The sequence below is a fragment of the Lutjanus erythropterus genome, chromosome 5 (genome assembly GCF_056507025.1).
Source record: "Lutjanus erythropterus isolate fLutEry1 chromosome 5, fLutEry1.hap2, whole genome shotgun sequence".
Classification (NCBI taxonomy): domain Eukaryota; kingdom Metazoa; phylum Chordata; class Actinopteri; order Lutjaniformes; family Lutjanidae; genus Lutjanus; species Lutjanus erythropterus.
Window position 1 is genome coordinate 41452008 of NC_139321.1, and position 21110 is coordinate 41473117.

Sequence of the window (21110 nt, forward strand, 5' to 3'; positions counted from 1 at the left end):
GTTCCTGTGCACGTGCACACGGTCTGAACTGAGTGTGTGTGGTGTGATGGTGTGCTAACGGCATGTCAGGACTCACTAAGACTTGGATTACACCAGATGAGCAGTATGGAGGCTTTTTTTTTCCAGTTGTTTTTTTGTTTGAAAACTGGTCACCATTCACTTCCATTATTTGGGAGATTCTGCAACACTGTTTTCCTCTGAAACTCCAGCAGTGTTTTGTGCGCTAACGAAATAAACCCGATCTTCGATCAGCATGATGATGAGTAGATAATGACTGAATTTAGATTTTAAGGCAAACTATCCCTTTAGGTTTTCAATAAGAAATGTTGAATGCACGGCTGTTCTTATAGTGGGAATCAGTTTATTCTGCTCCAGGGTAGCATGTGTCATTAAAATCAAAGGGGTTTATTCCTCCGAGAGCATGAATCTGGTCCACAAATTTCATGGCAATCTACACATTTGATATTTCTTGAGGAGAAATTGTTGCTGGTGGAGCTTGAAGAAAGTGCAGGAGAGCCACCAGAATACATAAAAATGATCAGACTGGGACCATAAATATCCAGAGCACACTTAATAGCAATCTGGCCAGTAGATGTTTAGATGTCTTGGTTTATACCAAAGAGTTGGACAGATGGAAATATAGACTGATGGAGCCACCAAATGACAGGCATCGCCATCTGTAGTCCCCTCCAGAGACAAAGCCAATTAACACACAACCAGCAACACGAGAGCAATGATGTTTAATTAAAGAGCGTATTTTTAAAGCTGAGGTCAGGACCCATTGAAAGCTCTCAACATAAAGTTATAAAATTGCCTAATTTTACCTCTTAAGTCCTTTAAAATTATTCACATAAAACAATGATAAAAAGAAACACTGCAGCCTGTATGGTCATATAAATTATGACTATGACAAATGTTTGCCTTGTTATTATCATGAGTGAGGAGAAACATGATAACAAACCACACAGGTCAATCATCACCTCTATCTGCGGCCTCATTAAAAATGTTCCACTCACCCCCACGCCTCGCAGAAACACAGAACCTGTGAGGTTGGCTTACAAGCAGACAGTTTTGTTTTTAAGAGGTCACATGTTAAAACGTTTGAGAACTGTTGTTGTAGGATAATTATACGGACTAATGGGAGTGCCGTGATTAAAGGTCAACATTTTTAACTCAAACGAGGCTTCAACAAACAGCTGGTTTGACAACTTCTGGAGAGAAGATGCATTTTTGTATCGTGTCATTGAGTTTATCAAAGCAGCGATGGTCCTACAGTTATAACAAGCCATCATTTCAAATCCTGCATTACAGAGGACAAGTGGTTTGACTGTTTCTGTTTTCTATTTTATGTTTCCTGATGCTCTCTGTAAAATGTCAATTAGAGGCAAAATGCCCCAAAGAAATCTGATTCTGAAAAAATAAAACTGCTCCATATCCAGTTTCTAGACAGAGATGGACATTTTTTCAGGATTCCCAAAGGACCTTCATGTGGGATGGATGGCAGGCAATTACACTACTGATCACAGGACTGGGAAGGGATGGGAAAAAACATGGGCAGGAGCAGGAATCATCATAACAATAGGTCAGTTTTTGTGCAGGCTCTTGTCCGTGGATTGACGGGAACAGTATGGGACAGGCATCAGTCTTCCAGGATTGGGACTGGACAGGAGGGGATTGGGACGGGACAGGAGTGAAATCCTTTCCTGTGTCATCTCTATTCATCTTTTGCTCTCAACAAGTGGGCTGTGGAAGCAGCAATACTGCAGAGTGGTTAGATTAAAATTTTGGCGGGAGTTCATTTTTAAATCTAGTTATTTTTATATCTAAATGTCTTCAAGAATTCACATAAATAAAAAACATAAAATTGAATTGCATAATTTCACATACATTTGAATAGAGCTCAGCAGTGACTGCCCACTTTTTCCACAGCTTTGGTTCAGGAGGTGAATTTCCCGTTCATTCACTCCACTGACGTTACAGAAAAGTCCTTATATAGAGTGACAGATCCAGACTTATAAGCCTGGAATCAAACTAACCAACTAGGAGATGATGTCTGACTATAACACATTTCATTTGGAGCAAAAAAAAAGGTTTAGAAAACGTATAAAAGTCAAAAGTACTAGATTGTGTACATCATTTCAAGAGTGAAGTGGAACGACCTGTTGGAGGGGGTGGCAAACATTTCCATAGTAACAGCAAAGTCCACCAATCAGAGACATTTCTGTCACACTTCAAAATTATGCAGACTTGTGGCGTCTACAGGAAGAAACCATCTTTTCGCTCTCATACTTCATGGTAAGTCTACTTTGGACAGTTATGACCAGGCATGTGTGCAGATAGACCCCAGCTAGTGCTCAAACACCTGCCCTTTTTGCCTCTGACTACTTCAGTGCCCTTTTTGTTCTACATCTTTTACTAATTTTATGTTTTACTTTTTTAATATGGCATGGAATGGAATCAATTTCTAATTAAACACCTGTTGTAATGCCTGCAAGTGCAATTACCCACAGTGTTACACCTTCACAATGCTTTTGTCCAACAAACACTCCAAATCCCCCAAATATCAAAAATACATTAAATGTATTCATATAATTAAAAGAAAAAGTATCAAATGTGTGAAGCTAAAAACTACAAAATGTTTTAGATGAATAATAACTAAAAATGCTAAAAATAGTTGATTGACTGATTTTAGTTGACTGATTAATCAGTTAATTGTTTCAGCTGTATGGTATGGACTTAGTAGTTTCATTTATTTAAAATTTATAAACTATCCATACGTTTTGGGCATTATATTCCTAGTTTGTAAAGTAACAACTAAATTTGTCAGATAAATGCAGTGCAGTAAAAATATTTTTCTCTGATCTGTGGTGGAGTAGAAGTTAAGAAGCATTTAAATACAGTGCTTTAGTTCAATTTTAGTTACTTTAGTTAGCTAACTGTAAGATCATTTAAACAGCTGAATAAGGCCTACGCTAGGCCTAGGCGACACAAGCTAAAAAAAAAATCTATCACAATGGTGAGATTCCATATCGGTCAATATATCGATAATTATTGATCAAATAGGTTGTGATAGTCGACATGTTGTCATGTTGAAGATACTCCAATGAGTGGAAGCAGCTGAGTGTTAAAATGAGTAAATACCATAACATTTTGAACAACATTTTTCACCTTTTATGATAACTGCAGTTTTTTCTGAATTTGTCGAGGTGTTTTTGATACATTCTTTGACATTTCTTTGGCAAACAAAACATTCAATAAAGAGAAACAACATTCATTAGTCACTGATAACTGTGAGAAAGTTGCCAGTGTGGAGAAAGAGAACAAGCTACTGCACATCTGAAGGAGTGGCTGACTTGTTTTGACTGCTTCTGTTTCCCGATCCAGCTCTGTGTGTGTGTGTGTGTGTGTGTGTGTGTGTGTGTGTATGTGTGTGTGTGTGTGCATGTGAGTGTTGTGTGCATGTGTGTGTCTAAGTCTTTGTACAGGCAGAACATTTGTATTTGTGGGTGTCTTTGTGCCTTTTTATTGATCCTTGTGTTAACTGTGACTATTCAAGTGTGAATATGTGTGTGTGTGTGTGTGCGCACACAAGCGTGTGCAAGAAACTTCAAACACCACACTGAGAAAATGAGAAAACTGTCTGTTTCACTTTACTTTTATCTGACTTTTACTGCTCCAACAGCTGAAAAACAACCAACCATCAAAGGAAACAAATAAATAAAACGTTCAAACACAGCGGTGGAAATTTGTACCAAACTGCGTCAGCAAACTAAAGCCAGAGGAGATTGGTTCTGATGGACTCGGGAATGTAATCAAATTGTGTGCTAAAACGCAAAGACAGAATGACAAATTTGTTTGAGAGAGATAAAAAAAAACAAGAGGCTTAAATAAATCATTGGTAAGAGAAATATAAAGAAAAGTCATTTAGAAGTAACACAAAGGAAACAAATTCACGCTAGTCAGCAGTTTCACTACAGAACTAAACTTGGAGATTTGTGGGTTCGTTTCAGCCGTCATATTAGCCTCTATGAGGGAAGAGAATGTGAAGCCTGTGTGCTGTGTTCACACTGCAAGCTTTAGTGCTGAATTCAGATTGATTGCTCTGATCTCTTCTACTTTGTTTGGTTATTCAGATTTTTTTTTAAATGTGGCTAATATGAGAATCCACTGTGAACTGGTCACGGTCCTGTATTGACCGATAGGTGCAAAAAGCAATAAAAGTAAAAGAAGTTTTGCAGAAGTAAATATAGAGTCTGCAGTCAGCAGTTGCTGTGCAGTCAAAGCCAGCAAACAGCAGGTATGATGATATGATATAATCCCATGTTTATCTCACATCTGTGCTACACTGAACATATAACACATGTAGAACGTTCACAGAAACCACAAAAGGCACAACTGAGCACTGAATATTAGAATCTGCTTCTGAACACTACATATCCACACAACAAAAAAAAAGCAAAATGTAAAATTACTGTGACTTATTAAGTGGAGCGAAACACTAATGCTGCCAGGGTGAAGGGTTAAAATCCCTGTGCAGCAAACTTCTCCACCCACAGCACAGCTGGAGCGACACAGAATCAGGTGGGCATTTCAGAGAGCCAAACTCTGTTGAGAATGGCTTAGTCTTTTATTATGTGTAGAATTAGTATTACCATGTTCAGTCACTCACGTACTCCTCAAACACACAAAGACAAGCTCGTCCATTAGGCTTTAATAGTATTAAGGATGACTGATACCAGGACTACAGTGTTGTCACAACATGTTCTGGCCTGACAGAAACTATTTAAGCTCTTTATGGTTTCATTGTGTTGTAACTCTGACTTGGACGTTCACAGCGTCCATAATGACATTAAAAACTCAGCCTACCGGTGTCTGGGTCCTTGGCGTAAATGACAGCGACGGGTGTTCGGATGGTCGTGTTGTCAAACACGGTGACCTCGTAGTGACTGGAGGAGAAGTGAGGCGGGTTGTCGTTCATGTCCTGGATCATCAACAGGATGTCTGCCTGACATGACCGGCCCCCGCCGTCCGTCGCCTTCGCCACCAGGTTGTACTCGATCTCCCGCTCCCGGTCCAACACAGCCAGAGTGAACAGCTCACCTGGGGACAGGTTAAATTTAACACAATACATATCCATTTATTTGTAGTTTCCATATTTAATGTTTTATTTTTTTCATTATGTGTAGTTTAGTTTATTTGTTCAGTTTATTTGCATATATAACAAAGGCAATAAAAAGTTTAAAAAACTTTGAATATCAGGGATGGAAGGCCAAAATGGCTTATGAAGATACATACTCTATAGAAATCTGAATTAGTCAGCCTTAAAAAACTGAAAAAATGAAATACAGATTGCATAATTCATCAAAGTCAAAATAGTGATGAGAAAAAAAAAACAGGCTTGGTTCTACATTATCACAGCAGCATTTTAACTTCAAATGTTTAGTATAAAGCTTGTTAGCATACTATGTGCTAACAGGTAGCTCAGGTTTAACATGTTAGGAATGAAGAGAGAGTAAACAATAAACATAAATTGAATTGTATTGGTGAATGAATGGTCCTATACATTGTGTCAGACATATGATTAGTGGTTTATTATATTTATTATATTCAGCATGCCACTGTTATTATAGTATTACTCTCAAAGTACAGCTAAGGCTAAATTTAGTGTTTAGTATTATATGTGATATGATCGTGGTGGTCAGCTGGGAATTTTGACCAGTTGGGACTCTTAATGAAAAGTGGGATCACTTCAGTGTACAGGATTCTTCCTTTGGGATCCAGTAATTGTCAAGATATTTCAGTCTGCACCAAAGTGTTTAGCCCAGCAACTGACACACTGATATCTTCATGGCAATGAAAACATGAGAGAAAGATGTTATGACAGACATGGCATGTGATGGATGTCAGTGAGGCCCTCTTCAAAAGTGTGAAAAAAAGAGATGACAGCAGAAATGTTTTTGGCTGGTTTGAGCACAGAGCCTCTCTGAGCAGCTGCTGAGTGCCGCTGGTATCAGCAGCTCAAACACTCAGCACAGTTCACTTAAGAGGGGGCACACATGTTTTGACCCTAAACAGACACCATCATACCTGTCCTGGGGTCGAGATGGAACTTGTCTGCGTCGGGACCGTGCAGGGTGTAGGAGATCTGGCCATTAGCTCCCGTGTCTGGATCTGAAGCCGAAACCTTCAGCACAAACATGCTGGGGGGCGAGTTTTCCATCACCGCCTCCGTGTACACCAGCTGGAACAGGAGGATAATAACAATAATCAGACCTCCATTTGCATAGCACTTTTGTCAGTCAGGCTACTAAGTGCTGGACAAATAAAAAGACACTGCTACCGGGCGCCAGTAATGAAGAGAAAAGAGGGTGATTTAAACATTTTAGCACTGGTCAGAATATATTATATGAGCTGAATTGGAAGGAATTGATCTTTACATCAAAGGTTACTATCAAAAGATGCATGTTTAATATTCAGATGGCTGTTAAAGAGCCAAAAGCTCACACAAGGTGGTCTGTGTCACACCACAGCAGCACAACGGGCAGAGTGGGCCACTAATCGTAGGGTTAACACCTCAGTCCACCTCCGCATGTTCTCATGTTTAAGTGTCAAAGTGTCCATGATCAGGACACTGAAACCTAAATAGCTTCCAATACAAGGGCGGATTTTTTTTCAAGGGGGAAGCCTTCATTATGGGTCTTCAACATGGGGTCTGCGGTCCTTAGGGTGTCCTCATAGTTAGTAATATTCAATGCAATGTATGTGGTGTGTACTGTGGTATGGTATGTGTGTCCATGCTTTGTCTCTTGATTAGCTAAGGAGTCCATAGACTAAAAAAACTCTGCCTTAAATGCATGTAAGCCCATTTTTGGTGCATTTTCATTCATAGAAAGTCAGACTTGTTTGTGAAAAAGAAAAGAAAGTTAAGAAAGGTAACATAAATCTTGGTTTGTTTTCTATGGAAGCCCTGAGAGGCTACGTCTGATCTGTATTGTTTTCTCTCCTGTGTTTATGGCTAAAAAACAGGGGAAAAAACAGTTTGTTCAGTATTCTTCTATGCACCTGTCTACTTACTAGTTGTGCAAAAGATTTCCCCTTGAATGATTCAAAAGATAGAAAATAAACTCCTCTTGGCGACTGCGGTGTCTATGTTTTGTGACTGTATGTAGATTTACTCACAGTGGAGTGCAGTTTTTTTTTGTCAGACTTTTTGTTTTTTCTTTCTTTTTTTTCTGTTTAGGCTCCTGTGTGAAAAGGCCTTAAAACTGTTCATGTTTTACTTCCAGGTGAGTTTTAAACAACACTTAAGTTTCAATAAACATTTTAAAATCATCCCGAGAAACAAAAAAATCACCTGCCAAATTATTTTTTTCACCTGTATTAACATAAAAAAAGTAACTTAGAAAAATTATTCTGGAAAATTTGTCAGTTCATGATTAAGTTGCAACATATCAATAAATTATAATTATTGTAATTATAATTATTCAGATATATTTTGACACAGCACCTGTTTGTGTTAGACTCCATTAAAAACAAAAGGTCACAGCTGCATATATTTTCATATTTATACTGTTTATACTTGACAAAATCACAATAGAGCTTCTCATCTTATTTGAAATGAAGAGACTTTCCCTTCAGAATTGATAGCAACATGTTTTTGGTTGTGTGTGGGGGTTACAGAATAAAATATAAATGGAGAGGAGGGTTTGGATGTACTGTATTCACTTCTGTTACTGAAGCTGCAGTGGTTTCTATGTGAGAGGAAATAAGAGGGTTTATAGTTTGGAAGGAATTCTCTTCTGATTTCATCCAACAACAAATTATTTCATGAAGAAAGTTAAGTTCTTACATTACAGGTTGGTGAAGGTTAACAAATATAATCATAAAATACAACATTTGTCCTGCTAAAACCACAATTTTTCAGTGTAATCTTAATTTATTCTTCACCAAAACACTTGAACGGAGGCCAGACTAATGAGATTCTTTATTAGTGAAGGTTTTAGGAGGCACCGCGAGGCAGACAGGCTGTGTTACTACTAGTGAAAGGAGAATTAATTTACTGAGAAACATTACTGGTACAATTAAAGGTATAAAGAAAATATACAAAGAAAATAAAATCTAATCTCAGTTAACCATTCCCAGTAGGCAGAAAGTCCATTGTCTTGTACTGAGCATCTCCCAGGTGGGAGTGTGTCTGACAAGCTGCTTTGAAGGATAAATAAGGACAATGTGATGCTCTGATGAGGATTAACTGAGAATTAAAGGGTGAAAAAAACTCACATCCTTCCTCACCTGTTCACACAGTGGACTGTTGTCATTGATATCCAGCACGTGGACGTCCACAACAACTGGAGCCTCGAACTTCCCATCTGTGGCCGTGACTTTGAGCGTGTATCTGTCCTTGGTCTCTCTGTCCAGATGTTCCTTCACGATCAAACCCCACTGGCCCTCGTCCGCCTGGATGATGGCAAACTGGTTCAAAGGGTCTCCGTCTGCATGTGAGATGAAGAACTCAGTAATTAGATATACAGATGGTTTAGATTTGAAAAGTGTCTTTAGTGACACAAACAACATGTAAGGAGGACCACAGCTATCATGGGAAATACTGAGGTCATGCCATCTGCATTTTTTCTGGGAATAATGGAAACATTTTTGCAAACCAGGGGGAGTTAGGGCCGATGATCATTTTTAAAAAAAAAAAATACTGCACCACCATGTTTCCGCAGTAGCGGATCTCGTTCTAAGGTAACGAAAAACACAATGATTCTTATATTTAGTTGACTATACACTAATGAAAACCTAATTATTCAATGGCCTAAACAAGCTCATTCATTTTCTGTAACCGCTTATTCCGTAAGGGTCGCGGGGATGCTGGAGTCTATCCCAGCTGACATTGGGTGAGAGGCGGGGTTCACTCTGGACAAGTCTCCAGTTCATCACAGGACTGACACATAGACAGACAACCACTCACATTCACATTCACACCTACAGGCAATTTAGAGTCACCAATTAACCTAGCATGCATGTCTTTGGACTGTGGGAGGAAGCCGGAGAACCCAGACAGAACCCACGCAGACACGGGGAGAACATGCAAACTCTGCACAGAAAGGCTCTGACCCAGCTGGATTTGAACTCAGGATCTTCTTGCTGTGAGGCGACAGTGTTAACCACTGCACCACCATGCCGCCCCTAAACAAAAGCTAAATTAGATATTTCCAGGAATCAACCCTTCACGTGATCACGGGGTCATATGTTCTGGAGGATATCAAACTATTGGAACGACATTTTCCAGACCAGAACTGTTGATTTAGACCCCCTGATGGCCGTTCTAACATGTGGCCAACAGCTATGTTAACAAGGTTCAGAGGTTAAAGTTCTTGATCAGAAGTATCTTTAATGTGTTTTTTTTTTTTTTTAACAGTATGCAGTGTGTGTTTACAGTTGATTTAAAAAAGACAGATTAATGACATTCTTCCTGATCTCAGATTATTGGTTATGAGTTTGAGCTGAATATAAGCAGTGCAGTGTGTAGCACTTTGGCATCAGTGTGTTTTACACAGGTGAAAATATATAAACATGTCAAGGTAAGACAATCTGCCCCAAAAGTGGCTGACAGGTCTCAAAATAGTTGCTTTTTATTTATATTTCAATTGACTATTAAGTAGATCTATCAATATACAAATAAAGAATACACACATTTTCCCACTGAAAATCCACAAAATGCATTTAGACCTCTGTCTGGAGATGAAACTGACTAACAGGGAAACTGGAGCACAGTACTTCTAAAATTGTGATTACAGTCTTGTATGCAAGATTCACATGTCACACAAATGTGTTGAACATATTTAAATGTTAAAATAAAAATGAGGCAGAAGGGAAACAAACATGACAGAATAAGTGTCCCCTTCAGAGTCACCAATGCAGAAAAACACTTTTAACACCAACGAGTTGTTAGTTTTGGAACTACTGGCGTTAGCTTTTTTGTGTTGTACCTGCATCAAGATGGAAGGCAGATAAAAAGGACTGAATTTTCAATCTACAATAAATCATCAATCCGAATGTTCGTGTAAATTGAGCAGGAATTCAGCGAGTTATTTCCTACAATTTATGTGAATGATGTTTTCTAGTTAGTTTCCTGTGCTGTAATGTTTGCTGTTCACATAAAAGAGATTGGTTGTGCTGTTTGTTTGTTTTCTTCTTTTGCTTTCATTATTGCGTCTCTCTAACATTCTATTACCTTCTGAGTTATATAACGTTTTTTTTAATTCACAGTTTTATTTAATACAGCAGCATGTTTGATATTGAATTTTGACTGTGTGTTGTTCCTGATGAATAATTCAATCAACTTCTGTTTGCCGTCTACATTTTCCCTGGTTTGTTGTATTGTGGGGGAATGCTTTAACATTAGGCTGACTCACCTGTGTACTTTGCATGTGAATGTATTCTTGTCTTTCTCACAAACCTTTGAATGAAAACATAAAGAGTTTATCTCTGGTGAGTACGGCCGTGTGCGTGTATGTTGCCACAGGTTACATCACAGCCAGTTAAACCACCTGTTTGACAGGTGTCACACACTGAAGAAGCCGAAGTCTAGCCTGCTCACTGACCGAAGGCTTCAACCTCAAGAAAGAAAACATTTCAATTATTTACCACTGTTGAAAGTTGCCACACTGGTCCTGTGATTGAAGTTCTGAGGTGAGACGTTGGTTTTCTTTGGCAGTGACAAAATATTATTTGAGTGCTACTGTTCATAAACAGCCTGCAGCACCGTGAGAGACAGGTGAAATAACTTGAAGCGTCAGATTTACAGGGCTTTACTAGATGACTATGATAGAAATAAATACATTTTCATTAGTGTATAATCATCTTTATGCTTTCATTAGAGCTGCACAGAGGTGTGATGATTTGTATCTGTGTAACAAGAAAATGATCTGTCTCTGTGTTCAGAGGACCAGAAGTGGGTGTAACTGATACCAGAAGTCGCATTAAATCAGATAAAAGTTTTATTTCATTTTCTAAATATTTACTGGCAATGCAACTGTTGTGCCTACAAAGCATCAAACTGATTTCATATTGGTATAAATTAATTATGATAAATATTTCCACATCCTCATACTGTACGTTTCATGCATCTCCTCTGTTTTTAATTCTAACTATTTTTACTTTTTCTGAACAACAATTGCCAATATTCCGATAGAAAAAAAATATCTGTTTGGATTATTTGGGCTTTCCCAAATAATGTCTTGTATTGTATTATATAGTTCTTCAAAGTGCACAGGTCCACTTCCACAAAGGCCACCATATGGCACTGCCATGTTTCTATAGTAGTCCAGAATGGACAAAGCAAATACTATGGTCTTTTGAGTTTTTCACGAGTGTCACAGCCACTGCAGTTTCTCCAACACGCTTGGAAGAGGAGAGTGAAACTTCACTTATATCATCAAATCAGAAAGGCAAAAATGATTTTTTGAACATATGCATGGTTATAGCAGATCATCTGAAAAATGTTTCCCACAAAATATTATGCAATAATATAATTTGCAATTTGTTTTCTGTCATACATGCAAAGGCACATTTTTTGGCTAAGGGTAAAAATATAATTTATCATCAAAAAGGATTGGAGAAACAAATCTGAAAAATATCACCTCTTAGTTTAAATTATTTTGAAATTTCATGCAGTAAAAAAAAAAAAAAAATATTATGCATGATTTCTACTGTGAAATCAGAATAATCAGAATAAAAATCAGATTTTAGCCAAAATCCAAGATAAAATGGATGTAATTTACAGCAAATCCTACAGCACAGACTGACTTCGTTTAAAGCAGTTCCACAATAAAGTAAATATTACTTTAAATATGAAGGCTTTTATAATCACAGGAAACTTTTTTATGTGTTATAGGATACATTTTTGATCAATTCATCATGCAACAAACAGACTGTAGCCACTGATGACAACATCATGAATCGTGTCCTTTGTAATACTACAAACAAGTTACACAGGGTGTTTTTAAGGCTTAAAATCAAAGAAGTCAAATCTGCTTGTTTTTTGCTGAAAAAAAACCATTCATTTCATTGTGTGCCTTTCTGTCACTGAATGCAACATAAATTGAATAACTGAACAGGAAATAATGAATGAAATGTGTAAAAAAACAAACAAAAAAAAAACACAGTCAACAGTTTTAAAACCTTGCCTGGTGTTAAGTCAAAAATCCTTGCCCCTGATGAAAAACTGCTGAAAATCACAGTAATGAATTTTGAATTTTGTTGTGTAAAGCAGCAACAGACACTACTGAATAAGTAAAGTCCTCACATCAAACATACAGGTGGTGGGCAACTTTAATATCTAGTGTTTGTTTCTTTTTGGCAAGCTGGGGTAAAAGCATCAACAAACCCCTCCATTTAGAAATAAACCCAATGCAAATATTCCTCTGTTGAACTTTCTAAAAGCAATGTTGTGACAGCGAGCTCCTTTACAGCAGTCTGCCTTTAACTGTCTGGAAGAAAACGGAGGATTTGCATTAATGTGAGGTTTTGTTTTTGTTGTTAGCTGCAGGGCATCTAGTTGGTATTCCCATCTCGTCGGCTTGTAAAACTGCTTCTCTTTGTGATTAATCTGTAGCTGAATAAAATAATATCAGGACTCAGCTGAGGGCGATTAACAGAGATTTAATTTCACCTCATTAATGCCTTGAATAAAGCTCATAATGTCACCAGTCTTCAATGGGACAGCAATTTGGCTGACACACACACACACACACACACACTTTCACAGAACACAAAACACACAAATGCATGATCATAAGTCAGTATGTTGACACATAATCACACTTTTGTGCACACATATAGACAAACTACAGATAGATTGATATGATATTGATATTGGTGGCATATATATTATCCCTTTTTGTTTACAGAACATGATGCAAGTTTCCTGTAGGCAGCACTTGATGTATATTTGATCCTTTTTTTAATTAAATTGCTTCTATTTTTTTTTTTTTATTATTCACAGCTGTTGCTACTTATTTACAAATACCAGTGAAAATGTACTGTTTCAGCGCCCTCATGTCCATTTTGGATCTTATCCCAACAGCTGTCAGCATGACTTAATGTAGCACTCTTATGTGTCTGTTACATTACTCATTCACTTACCTTACCTCATGCAATACACTTTATATTTACGCTGTTAAATCTTTTTTCTGTGCAATATATATTTTTCTGCTGTAAATCCTCCACTGTGATTTTTTTTGGTGCTATTATTCTGTGCAATCTAAGCTGCCTCTCTGTGCAAATTGCCTTTACACTGTTTACACAGTTTTTTAATTATAACGCTACACATCATATGTGTACTACAACTTATGTATCACATACATATATCCAAACATTTCCATATCTGTATAAGTGAAAGGTGTATATCGTCTGGAGTGTATCGTTTTGTCAGATTTAGTACTTTAGAATTTATATTTTTAATTATTTTAAATCTTTTAATTAAATTTTTTTTTTTTTTTAAATAACATATTTATGGAAATGTTGACCTTTTAAGTTGTGTCCCAGATTTCCATCAACTAGATTTTTACAAAAACATGATTTAATCAAGCATAAAAAGGGTCAGCTATACCCTAAGGACCCCTGTCTCAGTTCCTGGTTTAAAAAGGCGGGAATACTGCTCAAGCACTAGAAAATTTTCTGACAGAGCTGACATCTACATTTAATAACAAAATTAACCACAAGGCAGTTGGCCCATTACAAGGTTTGATATCCAAGAGTTTGATCATTTATAATAAAAGAGTCAAAGTCTAAGTAAGTCATAATTAGTCTAAATTCCCCTCAATTAAATTTTTGTCCCATTTCTCAAGAATGAGTGCTGTATAAACAAAGAATATTGACCTACATATCAACATCGGAATATTTTTACTTCCTAACATCCAGGTTCAAACACAAACTTATTGATTTGCACAAATAAATACTAAAGGAGCAACAAAAAGTCACATTCACAGATTCATAAGAAGACACTTTTACTTACACTTAGATGCACTCACCTGTGATGTAACACGTCACAAGGCGGTTCTCCAGTGACATGTCAGCATCTGTGGTCGTCATGGAGACAATGACTTCACCAGGACTGCTGTTCTCCACCACCGAGCCGCGATACACGTCATCAGAGAACTTTGGCGGGTTGTCATTTTCATCTGTCACCGTCACCTCCACCAGGACGCTGGACGACAGCTTGGTGTCGCCGCCGTGGTCCGTGGCGACCACATTGAACCTGTAAATCCTGGTCGCCTCACAGTCTGTCTCCCGTACAGTGGTAATCCAGCCGCTCTCACCATCGATGGAGAAGACCTCTGTGATGTCCACCGTCATGTCGTCTGGTACAGACTCCAAGCTGTAGGTCACAAGACCGTTGGTGTCTGTGTCTGGGTCATTGGCGGTCACCTGTGGGCAAAATACACATTTAGTGAAAATAAACTCATTTGTTGTCTTGCTGGGTGTTAGAGTAAAATCTCTGCTCTCAGTAGAGATATCTGTCTAGGCTGTTATTAGCCTAGAGCAAAACACTCTTGTCATTCTGATTTTGGATCATTTTCATCCATTATTCAAAGATGGATACCCTTGTAACCAGGGCTGGTTCAATCATTGTTTTGGAAGTCACAAGTAAGTCTCAACTCTTTGCACTCAAGTCCCAAATCAAGTCAAATATAGAATAAAATTAGAAGTTGTTGAATTTGGAATTTTCAACCTGCAAGTTTTACAATCCAAACCAAAAAAAACTTCCTCTTGAATTTGTTAATCAACTGAGTGAGTGTTTGCTTTTATTTCACTTCCAGCAGTGGTTTTGTTTACAGTTGAGAAAGTGTTCTGAAGTTCTCATGGAGTCAGTTGACTCCAGACTAGCTGCTGATCTTGAGTAACTTTGGTTGTTGAATTCTTCTGTTTTGTCTTTTATCTCGACACGATCTCAAGACACGATGTTTAAATATCATTTCTGTAGTTGATGGAAGTTACTGGAAGGTATCTAAACCCTTGCTTGGCAAAACGTTTCAACCTGCCTCTATTCCTCATGTGTGATAAGCTAACATTTGATGGAGTTACCTCTTTGTTGAACCAGCAAAGATGAAACTGATCTTGTTCATCTTATTTAACTTCTGATGATACCACATACAAAAAACTGAATTCATTTTGCTGACCACTTCCAGTATGCCCCTGGTAAAAGCAGTTAGTTATTTTACTTTTTTGCTTCCCAATCAGACTGTAAAACAAATTTTACATACCTGTTACCTGAACTAAAAAGTACAAACCTTGCACACTTACACTCCCTCTGTTTACAATGAGTACCTATCAGCTACTTCCAAAGATAAAGAAGCAAGATTTTCTTGATCTCACCTGAATAACAGTGGTTCCAGCAGGCATGTTCTCAGCCAGGAAGGCCCTGTAAGGGTTGGCATCAAACACAGGCTGGTTGTCATTCACATCTTGGACCTGGATGTTGACTGACACCAGTGATGCAACATCAGTCCCGTTGTGGTTCCCCTGAGCGATCACATCGATCTGATACCATTTTGTCTTTTCATGATCAATGGTTTTCTGCAGAAGCAAAGTTCCACTTTCTTTGTCCAAAGTGAAGACTTTGTCTTTGTTGCTTTCCACCGTGTTCCCGTCTACCAGGCTGTAAATGAGGGGCATGTCAGAGTCTGCCCTCACAGAGCCTATCTCTGTCCCGATGGGGATGTCTTCTGCAGCTGAGAAGGTGTAGAGAGGCTCTGAGAACTTGGGAAGAGGAACCTCAGGGGGGACCACATTTACCTGAACAGGGACTGTGGAGTTATAGAAAGGAAGGCTGCCATCACGAGCTTTGACTTTGAAGTTGAAGATCTTGTTTTCCATGCCAACCAGACTCTCTTTGACACTCACAACTCCAGTGAAAGGGTTGATTTCAATGATGTCTTCTGTAACCTCTTCGGCTTCATCTACTGTGTAGGTGACATCAGCATTTTTGCCATCATCTGCATCATAAGCCATGATTTGAATGACGGGAGAGCCTTTATTTACAGTTGACTGGATTGACACCTGGTATTCTGACGCTTTAAACTGAGGTACATTGTCATTCTCATCTGTAAGAATAATCTTGACCGTGCAAAAGGCCACTCGTCCACCACCATCTTTTGCCATCACTTTGATAGCTATGACTCTCTGGGCAGGGTTCTCCCTGTCCAGTGGTTGTGTTGTAACAATCTGGCCATCATTGTCAATGGCAAATTTCTCATCAGCAAGCTTATTTATGATGGTGTAGTCAACGCTGCCATATGGCCCATCATCAGGGTCAATCGCTGCCAGTCGTATTACTCTAGTTCCTGCTTCTGCATTTTCTGCCAGCTCTGCTTCATAGATGCTCTGCTTGAAGTACGGACTGTGCCTGTTGCTGTTCATCATGTCAATATTGACGGGTGCTGTTTTCTGAAACACTCCGTCAGACACGGCCACCGTCAAGTTGTAGTAAGGATCCAGATTCCTCTTACACACATTAGAAAAGGAGATGATTCCTGAGGATTCATTGATGTTGAAGTACCGGCCTTCATTCCCTGAGAGGATTTTGTATTTGAGGTTGTTCACATCCCCGGTGTCAGGATCTGAAGCTTGGATTTTGATGACTATATGGCCACATTTTGCCATTTCATCCAATGTGGCTTCATACTGGGATGTCACAAAGTCTGGGGGGTTGTCGTTGACATCAGTGACATTTATGAAGACGTAGACTTCACTGCTAAGAGGAGCAGTGCCATTGTCGGAGGCTTTGATTTTCAAATTATAGTGTTTTATGCTTTCATGGTCCAGCACCTGCTTGGTAACAATTAATCCACTATGAGGGTCTAACTCAAAGAAATCAGTCTCGTTCTTCTCTGTTTTCTCTATCCAGAAGGTGACATCTTTATTTCTTCCAGAGTCCCTATCAGAGGCAGAAATTTGTACCACAGAGGTGCCGACTGGGAGGCCCTCATCAATGCTCACAGAGTACATTAGCTTTGAGAAAACTGGCGCATTATCATTCACATCCTCTACTTCTATTTCAATTGAAGCCTCTGAGAAAGCCCCGGTCACAGAGTCAGTAGCTCGAACTGTCAACACATGCATGGTCTGGCTCTCGTAGTCAAGGGGGTTGGTGACAGTCAGCACACCGGTTTTGAAATCAATGTGAAAGTGTTTTGAGGCGTTTTCCTCTTCAAGGTTGTAAATGAGCCGATAGCCCTCTGGATTCCTTGCCTGGACGTGTAAGATGGTGGTGAACGGGGGGACGTTTTCTGGGACTTTCAGGGGATACAGAAGAGTTTGGAAAACTGGGTTGCTTTGATTCCTCACTTGAATGCTGAGCTGTGCTGCTGTGGTGTGACTGGGCTCACCCTCGTCTATAGCCAAGATTGTCAACACGTACTTATTCAGAGCTTCAAAGTCAAGAGGCCTGTGAAGGGACACATCGCCTACATCAGGATCTATCCTGAAGAGGTTGTAGTCCTCCTCCAGTGTGTACATGATGGATCCGTTCTCTCCCAGATCTCTATCGATGGCGGTTGCTTGATACAAAACATCTCCTGGCTCAGAGGCTTCAGAAATCATCATTGAAAAAGGCAAATTTAGAAACTGTGGAGAGTTGTCATTGACATCATCTATAAAAACCTTGACTTGAGTTGTGGCTGTCCTTGGCGGCATTCTCATATCTTGTACCTTTACCATTACATCATAAACATCTTGTTCCTCTCTGTCAAAAGGGATTCCTGTTGTTTCAAGTATGCCTGATGTCTGAGAGATTGCAAACTTTCCCATTGGGTTTAACACAGAATATAAAAGAGGCTCATTTAAGTAACAACCTGTGGTTTTGAAAGCTGCCAAAGTTTTGACTGTCTTAAGGTTTTCTGTAACGCTGGCTGAATACGCTTTCTGCTCAAATTCAAGATCACTGGCTGTTATGTTTGTTACGTTTATCTTGACGGTAGCTAAGTCTTTATAGAGGCCGTCAGAGGCTTTGACAACCAGTTGGTAAAATGGCCTAAACTCAGATACATTGCTCACAGTTATAACTCCAGTATTGGGGTGAATTGAAAAGACATTGTGAAGATTCCCCTCAGTGATGCTGTATGAGACTGCCGAGTCCGCGTCATGGGCCATGATGCGCACAACCTCTGTATCTCTGACAGCTGGGAAGATGACGGATGGCTCGTACACCGGGGAGGTGAATTGTGGCGGGCAGTCATTCAGGTCCAGGATGCGAATGGTGACCTTGGCAGGCTCTGCTGCATACAGCGATGGCTCCCCAGAGTCCTTTACCTGCACACTAAAGTGATACTCTGCCTTGGCCTCAAAGTCAACAGGTGAAATTAAAGAGAAGGTGCCCATGCTGGAGTCTATCTTGAAGATGTTCAGGGCCTCCTGTTCGAGGATCTCATACACCAGTAGAGAATTTGCATCTTTGTCTGCATCTGAAGCCTGGATTACCAGAGGGGTGTTTCTTTCACCCATGACCATGCTGTTGATGTGAGCTGCCTCGCTTATTTGCCCCAGGTACTCCCTCTGCTGGAAAACAGGGGCGTTGTCATTCTCATCAATCACGTAGATGTAAACGAGAGTCTTGGATGAGGCTCCAGCTGTGGTGGAAGCTGTAACTTTGAGCTTGTAGGAGGCACAGTTCTCAAAATCAAGGTGTTTTTGGACTGAAATCAAACCAGTGTAGGGGTTGATATGAAAAGTCCCATTTGGGTTTCCATTTTCTATCCCATAATGCAGTGCAGCGGGGCTGGAGGCTGATATGGTGACCACCGGTGTTCCAATGACACTTAATTCACTGATCTCTGTGAGGTATTCCTCTGAGGAGAAGACAGGTGGGGTTTGGTCAGAGATGCGGATGTGGATGTGGACGGAGCAGAGGTCGCTGCGCTGAGGGAATCCCTGGTCAGTGGCCTTTACTGTCAGATGGAACTGGTCCTGAGGCTGAAGGTCCAAAGGTTTGGACACACTGATGGAGCCCAGCTCCGGATCTATGGAGAAGATATTGTCGATATTCCCTGAAAGAGAAGAAATAATGTGTTACACAAACGAACTTCTCCAAAATGCTAACAATGTTATCATTTTTATCCCAGTACCCTTCATTGACCCTTTTCATTGACTTATACATCTCTGGCTGAAATGCTCCTGCTATTTTAATGCTTTTCTTCTTGTAGTTTTTGAGGTTTATGGAGTCCATCACTTTGATTTCATCTCCTATACACTGGTCTTGAAAGGTCAGCATTAGATTACTTTCAGTTTTGATAATAACTGGGAATAGAATGATGCAATAACTTCCAGGCACTATAATACCACGTTAAATGTTCACAACATGATATTTATGGCAATTTAAAAAAAAGATGATTCCTACAAAAAATATCCTTTACTAAATAATAAATATGGTCTGTAGTACTTTTTGGTCGTATAAAGTTTGTTTTTCCTTTTGCCTTGAAGTTCTTCTGCTTTCCTTCTTTAATAAAACAGAATAAAAGTAGCCCAGCCATTACCTAGACAGGGGTCAGGCCATCTAAAGGCATGAGAGTTAGTGAGATAGGTATGATATGAGAGCGGTATTGATCATCTGAGCCAACTATCGCAAGAAAGGGAAAATATTTGACTAGGCCTTTGTAAGTAAAATACAATTAATCTGATAATAGTTTCAGAGTACTTCACCATTTTTCAATATCAACTTCCATCTTTTATAAATCAAAGTGCCGTTTTCTTGGCACTTTAATTTACTGCAGTGATTCTTTATGATTTGAAAGTACTTATTTCATTTACTCTCCATGTTCTTTTTCTCTAGTTTTAAGGAAAAAGTGTTCAAAGCTGAATCTGAAACCGTGTTAGTTGTTACGGTGGATGTTCTTTGCTGTGTAAAGTACACTGAGTAGGTTGCTCTGCTTTGATCAAACATTATCAACAATATCTCCAGGATAAATCTAAAGAAAAACGATGAAAGTTGTAGGGCTTAGCTGTTCCACAAATCTTTCAAAAGGTCAAGATTTTTTCATCATAATGTTTGATGTGAGAAGCAAAAATAGAGGCAGTAACATTGTAATCTCTCAGGTATCGTGGTGCCCTTGAAGCCTCTGCTCCAGAGGAGCTAAGTAGCCTGCATTCAAAGGCTGTGGTTGTGTGTGGTATTAAAAACCATCAGCAGCTCCCATGTGTGAAAATCCATTCGTGAATGAATGCAAATCAGAGTGAAGCTAAAAAGGAGCAAGCATGAATGAAAGATGAAAGTCTTCCCTGTGCCGTTCACCTGAGTGCAGAGAGTAGCTGATGTCGGCATTGCTGCCCATGTCCTTGTCCAGGGCCTTGACCCTGATGACCTCGGAGCCTGTGGGGGCCTGGTTGGAGATGCTGGCCTCGTACCGGGGGCTGAGGAAAGCTGGCGAGTGGTCATTACAGTCCTCCACCTCAACCACCACCTTCACAAAGTTCCTCTTCACTGGGATCTCCTGGTCACGCACCTGAGGTGGAGGAAAGAAATGTGCAAATGTTTGTGACAGTGGTGGTAAGAGATTAAAGCAGGCAGTTACAGTCATAACTGTGGGACATACATTATTAATAAATGATAAAATAATAAGCACTGCACCAGTTTTGCTTGTTGATACATGCATTTTTTTTCTGCACTTCATTTTTATTTTGTATGTATTATTTTATTTGATATTTATGTGACTCATCTTTTTTATTTTTACTTCACTTTTTCAAGGCATCTATTTATGCTGCACATGTAAAGAGTATTTTTGGAGCATATTTGCTTTTTCTTTTCTAATGTATTTGTGTGACATGTTTTTTTTATCTTTGATGTATCCTACTGAGATAACTGTGTTGTTACCATGACGATGAGGGTATGAACAGAGATCATCTCATAGTCGAGCTCCTCCGTCATCACCAGGACTCCACTCTTTGGGTCCAGGTGGAAGAACTTGGTGCTGTCTGGGTGGAGGCTGCTGTGGATGGAGTACACCAGTTTGCTGTTGGTGTCGGCGTCCTGCGCGCTGATCTGCAGGATGTCCTTCCAAGGAGACGTGTCCTCAGGCACCCTCACCTTAAACACACCGAGACAGAGGAGGACA

At 39.4% G+C, this 21110-nt stretch overlaps 1 protein-coding gene across 1 annotated transcript in view; it reads right to left on the reverse strand.

The window, feature by feature from the left end:
- The window catches only part of fat2 (FAT atypical cadherin 2), a 147111-nt gene that overhangs the window by 84374 nt on the left and 41627 nt on the right, over window positions 1-21110 (reverse strand). The window contains exons 8-14 of the mRNA XM_084719817.1: window positions 20870-21082; window positions 20291-20501; window positions 15382-19049; window positions 14037-14433; window positions 8293-8492; window positions 6088-6241; window positions 4867-5100 (exon numbers count right to left, since the gene is read on the reverse strand). Coding sequence (XP_084575943.1) covers window positions 4867-5100; window positions 6088-6241; window positions 8293-8492; window positions 14037-14433; window positions 15382-19049; window positions 20291-20501; window positions 20870-21082 — 5077 coding nt within the window. The remainder of the gene's footprint in view (window positions 1-4866; window positions 5101-6087; window positions 6242-8292; window positions 8493-14036; window positions 14434-15381; window positions 19050-20290; window positions 20502-20869; window positions 21083-21110) is intronic.